This window comes from Drepanopeziza brunnea (genome assembly GCF_022702325.1).
Source record: "Drepanopeziza brunnea f. sp. 'multigermtubi' strain 214-2 chromosome Unknown ctg10, whole genome shotgun sequence".
In the NCBI taxonomy this organism is placed as follows: domain Eukaryota; kingdom Fungi; phylum Ascomycota; class Leotiomycetes; order Helotiales; family Drepanopezizaceae; genus Drepanopeziza; species Drepanopeziza brunnea.
The window spans coordinates 260940-273264 of record NW_027094073.1 but is presented as its reverse complement, the minus strand read 5'-3'; the positions used below and the strand labels follow the sequence as shown (position 1 = coordinate 273264).

Below are 12325 nucleotides of genomic sequence, written 5' to 3'. Positions count from 1 at the left end.
GAAGCTGAAGGATACATGCAGCTGGAACAAGGAAAACTTACAAGTAAGTAATCGTCGGCGATCAGGCCGTGTTTTGGTTCTTAGTGGGCTGCACGTGCATCGTTTCAACTCAGGTATATCCTCACTTGCAAGGTTTCAAAACGGTCCATGCCCACTAGGTCGCGCGGTAAAGCCCAGAGCCCAATGTTTTGCTGTTACTTCGGGTCGCCGCGTAGCAAAGATGTAAGGACTCCGTGCTTCAAGAGACAACAAACTCGCTTGGTTTTTGCATCCAGCTACACTCCCAAATTAATCAAGACTCGCGATATGTAGAATGACAAGAAACAGGCAATTAAAAGCCGGGATCGCAGCCTTAGATTCAGTAATTGTTGCGCATGTATATGTAGCAGTGGTATACTACAATGACAAAGTGACGGCCTACATACGCAAAGTATACTTACATACGTACATACCTTCTGCTTACGCGATATCCGCCCATCCTCCTCTGAATTCTAACAGATCACGTTGTCCGTAGAATTCTCCTGCGACAGTGATGATCATATCGACTGTGGCTTTCGCGTTTGAGTTTGCATCTACTACTGGGACGGCTTTCTCTGGTTGGACAGGCCCGATCATGGATATTTGAGTTGTAGGCACTTCTCCTGTAGCGCATTGCTCTTTCCACCGAGCGAGCACCCGAGCCTTGGTTTCTGCAAGGCCGTCTGTGTTTTCGATGCTTTCAGTGGCGAGATATGCTTCTTGTTGGATAGGTAAAATCAGGGACTCGACGGTGAGTTTGCCTTCTTCTTGCATCGAGAGTTCTCGTGCGTGTTGGTTGTGGGTACCGGTGCCGCTTGGGTCTAGTGGGATGGCAGCCTTTACACCTTCATCATCAGCATCGTCGTCCATATCCAGGGCAATCTCGTCCTCGTTGGCAATCTCGCCTTCCTCCTCCTCATCTTCACCTCCATCTTCACCTCCATCAACAGCTCCATCCACCTCCCCAATTTCCTCCTCCCACTGTTTCTGACCCCTTAACCCAATAGCAACAAGCACAGCTTTCTTTCCCAAATCTCTCACCACCCCAATCTCCTCACTTGACAACTCGCCTCTTTCGGGTAATTTTGCAAGTAAACTCCATACCCACCGACTCATCGTTGCTTCCAACCCAAGATTTCTCTTCAATAGCGTTCCCTGCGTCATCAGCCTCAACAACCGCAACACAGAACCTTTATCGAAACAAGCAATCTGCGCCGGCCTCGGATTCAGCGTCTTCATCTTGCGAATCCACCACTGGGTCAAAGTCTTGTTCATGCGCTCAACATATGTCGGATGATCCAGTCCCAGTCTATCAATGGCTTCCCTGGGCGGAATTTGTTCGAGTTGATCGCGCAGGGTTTTGTAGCGTCTGAGAATGGAGTCGAAATACGCCAGTTGCGTGTCCTCTTCTTCCAGAACTTCAGGCTCGACCGACTGCGCGACATACGCGCCGTCCTCATAGTATCCCCTGAAATCACCCACGCCGTTCTCATAGATGTCGCGGTTGGTGCTCAGCAGGGGTGTTCTAGGTGCGACGAGCAGATTCGGGATTCCGGTAGCTTCTTGCCTGCACATTTCATCAGCTCTCTATCTACAATGGAGCAAAGTTTCAGCACATGGTTTGGAATATCAAGGTCAAAGAGGGAGTGGCACTAACCTGACAGCTCTTAAATACGCCAGCGCGTCCATATTATTGTCATAATCAAAGTCCCCATCATCAGAATACTGCAAGACGTGGTCGTCAAGGCCGGGGAGAGCGCTGCGCTGTCCGGTAGTTGGGTCAACGCGAGCTTCGATGGTAGATTTGCGATGTTTAGCACTGTTGTAAACTTCTTCTGGGGTGTCACCGCGGGATTTGCGTTTGAGAGTCGACATTGTTGCGAGTGCAAGAGAGGATAGGTTGATAGAAGGAAAGGGATTTGTGTCTATGGATGGAAATTTATTTACTGTCGAGGTCAGCCTTGCATAGTCCGTGCACAGAGTTTTATCCCGACTTATCCTCTCTCCCGAGCCTCGCCATCCACGCCGACTCTTTTACAATGTCGCCAGCACCAGAATACCAGCATTTACGACCCAAGCTTCGATTGATTGACCAAGTCCCAATGGATTCCTCGCCTTGAGCACTGAAACAACATCTCTCTGAAGTTTTATTCTTTTGCAGAAATTATTTAATTTTGACATTACATTCGCCACCATGTCCGCCGACCTCGAGGACCTATCTGGGAATACCCTCAAAGCTGCAGAATGCGACGAACCCGCTGCCCCGGGCTGCTCTCCGGTTCATATCTCCTCAAAAAACACGCTTCGAACCTCACCACTATCCCGCGAAATCCTACTCCCCACCGAGATCATTACCCAGATCCTTACCTACATTCCCCGCAGGCCAGCCAGCCAGTCGACTTTCCACGCCCTCTGCCTTGTCTCCCGCGCCTGGTACACAGCTGCCATCGGCCCTCTTTATATACGCCCCTATATAACGCCGAACAACTTCTCCCGATTCGTCAGCACCGTGTGCCCCTCGAAGAACGCACACATCCTACCCTCTCCCCTCTCGGTTTTAGTCAGGAGTCTGGATATGGGGGAGCTAGTACACAACTCCAGCAAGAGTCTCACTGCCAGGCTGCTTGGAAGACTGAAGGGGAATCTCGAGCAATTCGTTGCTCCGCAGGCTTCCTTTGCTATCAACAGTTTTGCGGCGCTGAGTAAATGTACAAGTCTTACACACCTCGATCTTTCCCTCCTTTCGGCATCAATAAGCAACAAGATGCTCTTTCAATCTCTCGCCCACCTCACCCACCTTGAAACCCTCCTCTTCCCGCGATCCTCAGCCCTCGACCAGAACATCGACACCCTTCCGTATACCTGGCCGCCCAAACTCCGTGCGCTCCATCTCGCCGGCGGCATAAGCGACGACTTCCTCCTCACACACATGTCTACGCTGCCTCTTACGCTCCAAAAAATCAGCATCCAGCACTGTTCCTCCGTGCACCCCCACGCCATCACCCACGTCCTCGAAACCCTCGGCCCTCAACTAACCCACCTCACGATCCGGCACCCTATGAGACACCTCTTCCCCAGCTCCCTCGATACTCTGCTCACCTTTTGCCCGTCTCTCCTGGCCCTCCGCATCTCAGCAGACTTTATCTCCCCGGCCCTCTTTACCCCCGCCGCTATCCCGCCGAACCATTCCCTCCGTATCCTGGATCTAGAATGCTCAACCGACCCGACTGCAGACGTCGACATCCAAGCCGACAGCGTGTACGAGGCTGCCGAGAGCGGGCTCCTGCCCGACCTGCGACGCGTGTGCGTTAGCGCGCGGCTGGCGTGGGGCGCGAGCGAGAAGACGCGGAGAGATGCCGCGGATCTGTTGGAGGTTATGGAAGAAGGGGAGAGCGAGAGACCGCTGGGCATTGCGCCCGAGGTGCTGTATTGGATGTCGGATACGATTTGAACATCCTTTTGGATGTTCTGGTTTCCTCGATAGCTGGTGTCAACAATGTGAGAAAAACAAGGCTCCCCTGATGTGCAACGTAAGCGTGTCAAAGCGCTGTGATCGGGTGAAGGATGAGGTGCGTGACCTGCTCTGCTCTGCAGGTGTGGTTTCAGCGCCTGCCTCGAATCCGACCGCAGTCTCTTTCGCCCGCTCGAGTGGCCGAGGAGCTATCCGTTTCTTCTGCGGGAAGAATCTTCAGCCTGTTGTGAAGGCGGGAGGATACTAGCCTGGCGAGTTACTCTGCTAAGCTGCAACCCGCTTCCAATTCTAAGCATAGTATCTCTGCCTTGTATTTGACAGGCGATCTGATACGGACAGTGATACGATGAAAAGAATACGCAGCTTCCATTACTAATGAGCTTGCAATGTCGTGCATAGCAAGTATAACTATATTCGGCATGCATGTGAGCGAAATCTATACATCCTCTATCCATCCATCCATTCATCCTACCGTTCCTATAATCAGCGGAAGACCCCATCGCCTAATGAATCTGAAGTCAAAATATGTAACAACTACGCGCATTGTTCCCGCCCTCCCGTATCCATCTCGTAGCAAACTCAACCCATCCCAAAGGCTCGTTTCCCGTTTCTCATGTCTACATGGATCCAATAATAAACCCAGAACACACTCTCCGTCAGGCTAAATTCGACTCAATAGCTAATAAGCTGCTTCCTGGCCGCGTTCAATGTGCCTACACTCGCGTCCCAGACGGCGTCCGGAATCATTACACTGCTGCCTTCGTCGGCGCGTCGCTCATCCTCGACTTCGGACATACGCTATTTGTAGGCGCCGGTGATCCTGCATATTCAAAAATCATGTCAGCAGTCATGATATGAAGGGAAAAAATAATGGAAATGTGGGCAGGAAGAGTTAGTGGAGCGAAGACCTACTCATCTTTGCCAGCACCTCTGGTGACCCCCAAAACAAAATGCGGATCGGCGACTCTCACATCATCTGCCGACTGTGGCGAAAGCGACGGTGTCAACTGAGGTCGAGAGTGCGACTCTTTGTATGCTCGGAAGCCTTCAGCTTGAGAATGAATTTGCGACTGGCTCTCCTTATTAGTCTGGGGTTGAGGTCGAGCATTGATATCTCTTGCTTGCAATACACCAGACACATCGTTGTCATCGGGCCGAGCGGCAGAAGCCTCAAAAGCAAGAGGGGGCTGTCTTCTCAAGTCTGGTCGTGCAGGTGGCATGCTAAACTTTATTGCAGGCAGCCCACGACATGGAGGAGCTCTATTCTCATTGTTGGTCTCTCTACCCCTACCATTGTATGGTACGGCGTTGCTGAACGGGATATTCCGAGGTGAGCGGGGCCCGAAGTCGCGTTCTCGACCTGGAGGGTGGTCTGGGAGGCGGTACGGAGAGGGAGTACGACGGTTGTGACAGAGTGGACTGCGGGAGCGGTATAGCTGCTCTTGTCGTGAGGGGGGAGGGTCTAAGAGGTCATGATTCCGAGGGCGATAATTTTGATGTCCAAATCTACCATCCGGGCTCTGAGATGACCTGGTCCTTGCCCGATCCCTCCTCATCCTTTCTTTCAACTGCCTCCCTCTTGTCATAAACTCCCCAGCCTCAAAGTGCTTCTCGCATCCCCTGTAAATGCACCGATCATTGACAAAGATCACACTTCCCGGGTTCGTCTTCAACGCGTTCAGAATCCTCCTCTTCAGCTCTGGATCGTCGTTCAGACCATGCCTCTCGCACCATCGACGAGTGCCTGCCAATGGTTCGCCCTTGAAGCAGTATATGTTATTCTTACGGTTGGGACAGTAGCGGTCGATATGGCCGAAGCCATCACACTCGAAGCATTGCTTAATAGTGTTATTGCATTCGCCGTAGTGGAAGCGGACGCAGTTTGAGCAGGGCCTCGGCATCTGTTGCGGTCAGCATCCTTCGTATCTCTGTCGAGTCCTTTTGATGCGGAAGAGACTGACAGTGCTGTTGTGTTTCCTTGCTGGCTTTGACGATAACGAGGATGAATACTTAAGTTGGGTTGACAGTTGCTTGTCACTCCTATTTTATCCCACAGTAGGCTGTTTCTACGAATATACAGGCACGTCTACTACTATAGTATCGAGTGTTGAAAAACTGTGGTTGGACTGACTTTTTTGAAGAGAAGTTTCTGACGCGTGAATAAACAAATGCAGATTATGGCATCTCTTAACCTCGCACTTTCCATTTTGAGAAGGCACGTGCCCCAACCTAATATTTCCGTTCGTAGCTCTTTCCTACTCAGACCTCCACTTCATTTCACTCTCTACGAATAAGCATCAACGCTTTCTCTTGCTTGTTTCTCATTTGGTACCTTATTTGCCTTCAAGCTATTCATTTGCAAGACTTCTCTCTCATCTCTCAATTGCCTTCAACAACATTACTCTTGTCTTCATTTACCGGCTTCACTTACTCTCTCAAGAGTTTGTCTTTGACCTCAAATATGGTACCGAGTCACGCTTCAAGCTCCAATCAATGACTTCAGGCTGCAATACAGCGCCTCTCCTTAGCCTCATCGCTGAGACGAGCCCACTGGAGACTATCTGTTCAAGGCCCGATGATCTGATTCTGAATACCCCGACCCTATTCTCTATAAATGGGAGAAGGTGAAAGGTTCATAGTTAGCGGAACGAGTCCAAGATGGAATCACAGCTACCTTCTCAACGAATCGATATGGATGCGAAGCTGGGAGTTGCCGATTGCACTCTTAGTTCTGCCAAGTCTGTGAACTCCCAAGAGGAAGAATCTCATACCGTATTTCATTCAGAGGGCCAGGCAGCACATACGGCTACTAGGACTCCGGTACTAGAATACGATAAACTCCGTGGCTTGGATCAGGAGCTTCTTGATACTCAACGTGGTTCTTTTTCTGTCATCCCAAGTACCACATATGGCACCAAGAATCCAGACATGGACTTTGATCTCCCAGGTTCCCAAGCATCTGATCCCTTGTCCTCAGACTCTACAATTTCACCCACCCAAAGAGATGATGTTCACTCAAACAGCATGCCGGATATGATGCTTCCTGATACCCAGCGTTCTATTCTTACCCCAAGTACTGCGGAGGTGGCAATTGCTTCTGAGCCTTTCTCGCAAATCTCAGGAAGAAACAGGGCTCTAATTATTGATCAAGCACTACCATATCCCCAAGCATCCTGCTCTCTGGCCAGGTTTTCTCGTTTCACACAGCCCAGAATTCGTCATTCTGTCCCACACATTCAACCTTCTAACCTCTCATCTTTCCCGGAATCCGTGCTGCCAGATACCCGAGGGGACGACGTGGACTCCAATACCATCACGAATATGATGCCCCCAGGTACCCAACGCCCTGTTCTCGCTCAAAGTATTGTATCACAAATTCTAGGATTTTTCTCGGAATCTATCCATCCCGGCACCCAAAGATTTGACGATATGTCGTTCTCCGACGCCAATCTACCAAGTACCCAGACCCACCCGATGGGCTCACCAAATACTCCAAACATTGCACAAGTCGGCATTCAGCCATCGATTGGTACATCTAGCTTCCCTTCTATCAAGTCACACTTTGGAGGTAAGCCCTCGTGGTATCGTGAACCTATTCCTTACTTTTCGAATAAAAAGCTTGCTAAATGAATTTTTAGCTTCGAAAGTGTTCGAGGAAAACTCAAAACTATCAGACACGCAAAGAAATGACTACTCTGCGACTTCTCAACAGATTTCTAAAATCAGAGCCTTGCAGGCTGTTGATGACACTGCTCCGGTAACCCAAGCTGCGGTATCTCTTATGAGTAAATTTCCATCGGACAGCCAGCTCTCAGACACTCAAGTTCTTTTCAAAATATCAAATGCCGTATCGAGTATTGACGATAGCCGCCAAATTCCATCCGACAGCCAGCTTCCAGATGCTCGAATCTCTCCATTCAAAATATCAAACCCAGTACTGGAAATTGGCGACAGCTCAACCACATATAGATTGAAATGTGATACACAGGTCGACCATTCCACGATCGTCCGTACAGTGTCATTGGCAGGCGACCAAGAGCTCCAGAAACCTCAAGAAAAGTTACCCGAAATTCTGGATCTCACTGGGGACGTCCCTACTTCAAGCTTTCAGATATCCGCGGCCACGTCATTCCCACATCCGAAGCAGGCCCAAATAGATATTACAAACCCATCTTTCGCTTTTCAGACCAATCTCAACAGCTTCAGCCAGAACAAGGCCCCTATCAATAAGTTGACTTGCAGAGAACGGAAGCGCATCATCGTATCTCATAGTCGACCTCCAGGTATTACAAAGGCCCTATGCGAATGGGTCAAGAAAACGAACTGGCTGCTTGACCCGTTCCGCGAGAATGATGACTGTTGGCTCCATCCCTCTCCTCCCCCAGCTAGAATTGGTGCAGGCGGCATGCTGCGACCAGTCGGTAAGCTTCAGAAGCGGTTCACTTGGAGGGATAGACATGGCAAAAATTCCATCGCGCTCAACTATGGCATTGCCAACAAGATTGTCAATTACAAGATGACCAAGCAGCAAGAAGATGGCTTCATCAACAAGCGGTGGCACCTGAGCCACCTCTGTGGAAACTGGGTTTGTCTCAATCCTGATCATACCACGGTAGAGCCTGGACAAGTGAATTGCAGCCGAAACAACTGCTTCATGCACCGCTCGGGGTGCCATCACAGCCCCCAGTGCATGAAGGACAAGAAACTTGCACTAGGACCCGACGGGAAGCCAATTGACCACTCGGCGGACGCTCATAGATCACCAGTTGCCTCTGAGTGGGAGGATATCAAATTTTTCTACGACGAAGACGACGAGTCAATGGTCAGATACTCGGAGGACGACGACGACGACGACGACGACGACGACGACGATAATGAGCAAGCGATCGTCACTGGCTAGGGCGAGATTGAATAAGATGATGGGCGCTCACTTGCGCTGGATCTCTTCACTCGGCCTTCTTACGACATTTACACGATTCATTTCACCGTTTTTTTCTTTTCAAAATGTTACATACACCTCCTCCTTAATGGCAACTCAAAACATGGGATACGTGGGGGATTTTCTCTTCAAATGCTTTTGAAAATTTCATCGAAGGGCCACGGGCCGGTTTTCACACTTTTATGATCGATCGTCTTCGAGGCGCATTCAACAGCAGAAAATAATACTGTTGTAATCTATCTTTCGCGCTATATGGAATCAGTGTCTGCATGCTTGCATCCTTGATATTCCCCGCGCATTAATCAAGTGTTTACAGCCGGTCGGGTGGTAAATAAACTAGTGTTATGCTTCGCTTTTCTTATTAACCTCGTCGTTTTTTTTTTTTTTGTCTTTTTTCTTTTGATCTTTTGTCGGTCCGCATCTATGTACCTATTGTTTGTATTTCGTGTCGTGTTGGTTGTATTTACTTATACAGTACCCTCTAAGTGCTAATTCATAAACAAAGTCTTATTTCGCACCAGAAACTAGTCATACATTCGACAGCTCACTTGAGATAAAGAAAAATCAGAGATTTCGGGGTAAGGTCGAAATCGGAGTCGGGATTGGGAAGGGGGATAGCGTATAGATGCATCGCTTCAAATAAGTTGCGAGCCTTTCATAATAGGTATATGACTATAAGATAAAACATTCAGTCGTTATAAAATAAAAGACTAATTCATAATACCGCTGTTAACTTTGTTATTGTGCTTCGTGATGCTCGGAGCCTGGGTTGTTGATGTATTGTTGTCGTTGAGGTCGGCATTGATGCAAAGGCGGCAGGCGAATCCAGGGGGTCCGGACACTTGGCTCGCGCTAAAGAATGCAGTTGCCGACCGGCGTCGAAATCTTATTTCGACTCCATCCTCAAACTTTCCTCGCGCTAGCTTGTTTCTCATTGTCTGCATCCAGCTTGAGCAATAGTTCGATCACCTCTGGAACTTTTTTTGCAATTGAATATGCCTCCATAACCTGGGATCTCTACTTATAGTAAATACGGAGGCGTGCTATAAATTTAGCGTTCATGAATGAATAGTTACGGAGGCAACTGCATTCTCGTTCCGGGATTTTTGTAAGAAACTCTGGGTAAAGAATCTATATCCATTCCCTTTTCAGAAAGAAGCTACCCTATACACTACATTCCAAGCTTTTCATCACTTGGTGGTAGGTCTATCTCCTCCCCGCTGTGCCTCTAGTAGTTCTCCAACTTAACGACCAGGTTCCTGATCTTACCAAGGCTGTTATAGTAGTCCCAAGCCGCCTTTGTTTCCGGATCGGCCACAGCAGCCTCCATTTCCTGTGACGGGGAAGCGGTGGTCAGATGCAAAGCCTATAGCCGAGGAAGAGATGTACACGTTTTTGCGACTCACCTCCTTGCTCTCCCAGCCAACCATCGCTATTCCCATCCTGGGCCCGTCTGGAACAGCAGTCTTGCCCCCGAAGGCCTTCTTGCCGATAAGCGCCGAGGCAGCCTCCCAGGCCTTGAGGACTTCAGGCTCCTTGCTCTCGTCATCGATCGTCGTGTAGGTCACGACCGTGAGCGGGCTAGGCGCAGTCTGGGGCGGCTCGGGAACTTCGAACAGGTCGCTCTGGGCTGGCCCGGCGACGAACGCCTCGTACTTCTTCATGGCTTCCTTGATGTAGTCCGAGTCCGAGAAGGCTTTTGAGTCCTCCAGAGTTTGGAATGCTATAACGTGGGAGTGTTGGCACACCACACCGCGAGAAATTGGTAGGGTAGGCTGCAGTGCTGTGCGTGTTCTACGTACCGATGATTTCCATGAACTTGAAGTCGGTTACGGGGGCTCCGTTTTCGCCGACGATAAGGCCTCCTGATACGCCTTGCACTAGGGGATTGGCCTTCATTGCCGCGACTGCGGTAGGCCATGAGGCGAGGAAGTTATCCTTCTCCTCCTGGCGGATGTTGGGAATGACGACGGCGATGAAAGGCATCTTGAATGATTGGTCGAATGACTGATTGGGTTATTGGCGGATGGAAACTATCTAGAAGCCGGTTCTAGTAATTGGTGATTGCGATTGTGGATTTGCTTTAGTTACTGTTGAATGAAATAAGAGTCGTAGTGATGATGATAACGAATTCCTGGAGGGATGGGTGACGCGCTATATATAATGTCAAGAGCTCGGGGACGTTTAAATCGGAGTACAGAGTTGCAGTGTTGCGACGTTGAACACGTCTTGTGAGAATCTAAAACTCACTGAGCTTGGTGCACGCATGAATGGGAAGTCGTTGTCGGGAAACTTTAAGCTCTATGAAACATCTTGTCCGGCCAACACGATGCGGGCTGTGGGATAGTCGAGGAAGATCGAGACGACAAGAACAGGACAGTGATGTAAGAAATCTGGGGATCGCATGGTAGGGCAAAGTGCTTGACTTGTGGGGTTACAAATATTCGGTTCGAATCGGTCTTGAGAAGTAATCCGGATGGATTACCCCACATCAAATGTGCCAGTCAATGCAGACGCTTCCCGAATGATCAAATCATACCTTGAATCTGCGATAGAGCAGTTTATTGTGTCCTGGTATTCCCTCAAGGCCGTTCGGAAATATATGCCTTCATCAGTAGGCCTGGTGTTTTGATGCTCCCACCGTCCCACGCTATATACTATCCTCTTTCTAACAAAAATCACATCATGGCACTTTCAATGATGCCTTTCAAAGATTTCAATCCAGCATAATCAAAACCCCACTTCCCATAATAAAGTGTAGAGCTTTTTGCATGCCGTATTTCTTGGAGTCCCAGCTACCCGAGACCAGGTCACCACACTAAGCGCTTGCGGCATGAATTAGCGCCCAGGGTCGATCCCGAAAGAACGACGACCAACACACCACCCCACACTTTTGACGTTCATGCAGGTAATCCGCAGCCAAGATGTATTGGAGCGAGCATCCCTCCCGCTCATTATTCGTCTCATGAATGAGCCTCATGTGACGCAATCTGAAAGTCTGAGCGGGGATCAACTCTCACCTCCTCGGCAAGCCGGATGATCTGAACTTCCACGCTTGGCGTACAGGATACATGTACGAGGACAGTTAACAAACAATTGTCCTAGTCTCCACTCACAATACTACGTAGGAAGCAATAATGGGCCGTATTAAGTATACTACTGCGAAAACTTGAACCTGTTGACGTGGTTCGCTGTCAAAGCTGCGCTAAGAGCGTAGTTCCGACTCGGCGTGCAGGAACCGGATCAAGAGCCAAAGAATTCCATAGCGATCGACTTCAAATTACACATATTCGGATATATAGGTGTGCTCTATAATTAGTTTGGGGAACTTTCTTGGTGGCAGTTTTTAGTTGGTAAACGCTAGCAAAGTTTCTTGGGGCGGCTAATGGCGCGCTTTTTGATGTCAATATGTTAAGCGAGGTGAGACCAGTCTACCTTACCTACCTACCTACCTACCTGCCCGTTATCTCCCCCCTCTTCCTCTCAACCAGCACCCAGATCTACCCTCCCAAACTCAAGACATCAAGCAAAGCATATATTGGCCACCTAATTCACTCAGTCACCAACATATAATCAATCAATCAGACCGAAAACAAAAACAACAACCTTTATTTCATTAACTATAGCTCAAACGCGACTTCTATCCATCTCATCTCCTCTCGCTCACTCCATTTCATACTATACCACATTAAATCACATCATGTCGAAATCAGCTCGATAGCAGCGGATACCAAAGTCACTAGCTAGCTAGCTAGCCAGACTCTCAACTTTCGATTTTTAAAATAAATTCAACCAATTTAATAGAATCGCGCGCCTCATTACCATCCAAATTCTCATTTTCAGTGGCATACCGCACCGTACCGCACCGTACCACCATTACCACTACTGCTATATTT

At 49.1% G+C, this 12325-nt stretch overlaps 5 protein-coding genes across 6 annotated transcripts; 2 read left to right on the top strand and 3 right to left on the bottom strand.

The window, feature by feature from the left end:
- Nucleotides 1–459: 459 nt before the first annotated feature.
- On the bottom strand, nucleotides 460–1893 carry L3040_005923 (uncharacterized protein; the record flags this gene model as incomplete). Its single annotated transcript, XM_007297661.2, has 2 exons — nucleotides 460–1585; nucleotides 1676–1893. 2 exons carry the CDS (start codon nucleotides 1891–1893, stop codon nucleotides 460–462), a joined length of 1344 nt encoding a protein of 447 aa, XP_007297723.2.
- Nucleotides 1894–2212: 319 nt separating this feature from the next.
- On the top strand, nucleotides 2213–3469 carry L3040_005922 (uncharacterized protein; the record flags this gene model as incomplete). Its single annotated transcript, XM_007297662.2, has 1 exon — nucleotides 2213–3469. The coding sequence occupies one exon, from the start codon at nucleotides 2213–2215 to the stop codon at nucleotides 3467–3469; it is 1257 nt and encodes a 418-aa protein (XP_007297724.2).
- Nucleotides 3470–4288: 819 nt separating this feature from the next.
- On the bottom strand, nucleotides 4289–5391 carry L3040_005921 (uncharacterized protein; the record flags this gene model as incomplete). The annotated part of the gene is made up of 2 exons (XM_007297663.2): nucleotides 4289–4310; nucleotides 4403–5391. 2 exons carry the CDS (start codon nucleotides 5389–5391, stop codon nucleotides 4289–4291), a joined length of 1011 nt encoding a protein of 336 aa, XP_007297725.2.
- A 757-nt stretch (nucleotides 5392–6148) lies between these two features.
- Nucleotides 6149–8390, top strand: L3040_005920 (uncharacterized protein; the record flags this gene model as incomplete). Of its 2 annotated transcripts, XM_066155774.1 has the most annotated exons (2): nucleotides 6149–7058; nucleotides 7129–8390. In XM_066155774.1, the coding sequence occupies 2 exons, from the start codon at nucleotides 6149–6151 to the stop codon at nucleotides 8388–8390; spliced, it is 2172 nt and encodes a 723-aa protein (XP_066011233.1). The 2 variants fall into 2 exon arrangements, with proteins under 2 accessions (XP_066011233.1, XP_066011232.1); XM_066155773.1 differs by lacking the exon at nucleotides 6149–7058 and having other exon boundaries at nucleotides 7272–8390.
- Nucleotides 8391–9657: 1267 nt separating this feature from the next.
- On the bottom strand, nucleotides 9658–10415 carry L3040_005919 (uncharacterized protein; the record flags this gene model as incomplete). Its single annotated transcript, XM_007297665.2, has 3 exons — nucleotides 9658–9762; nucleotides 9836–10152; nucleotides 10232–10415. 3 exons carry the CDS (start codon nucleotides 10413–10415, stop codon nucleotides 9658–9660), a joined length of 606 nt encoding a protein of 201 aa, XP_007297727.1.
- Between the last annotated feature and the right edge of the window lie 1910 nt (nucleotides 10416–12325).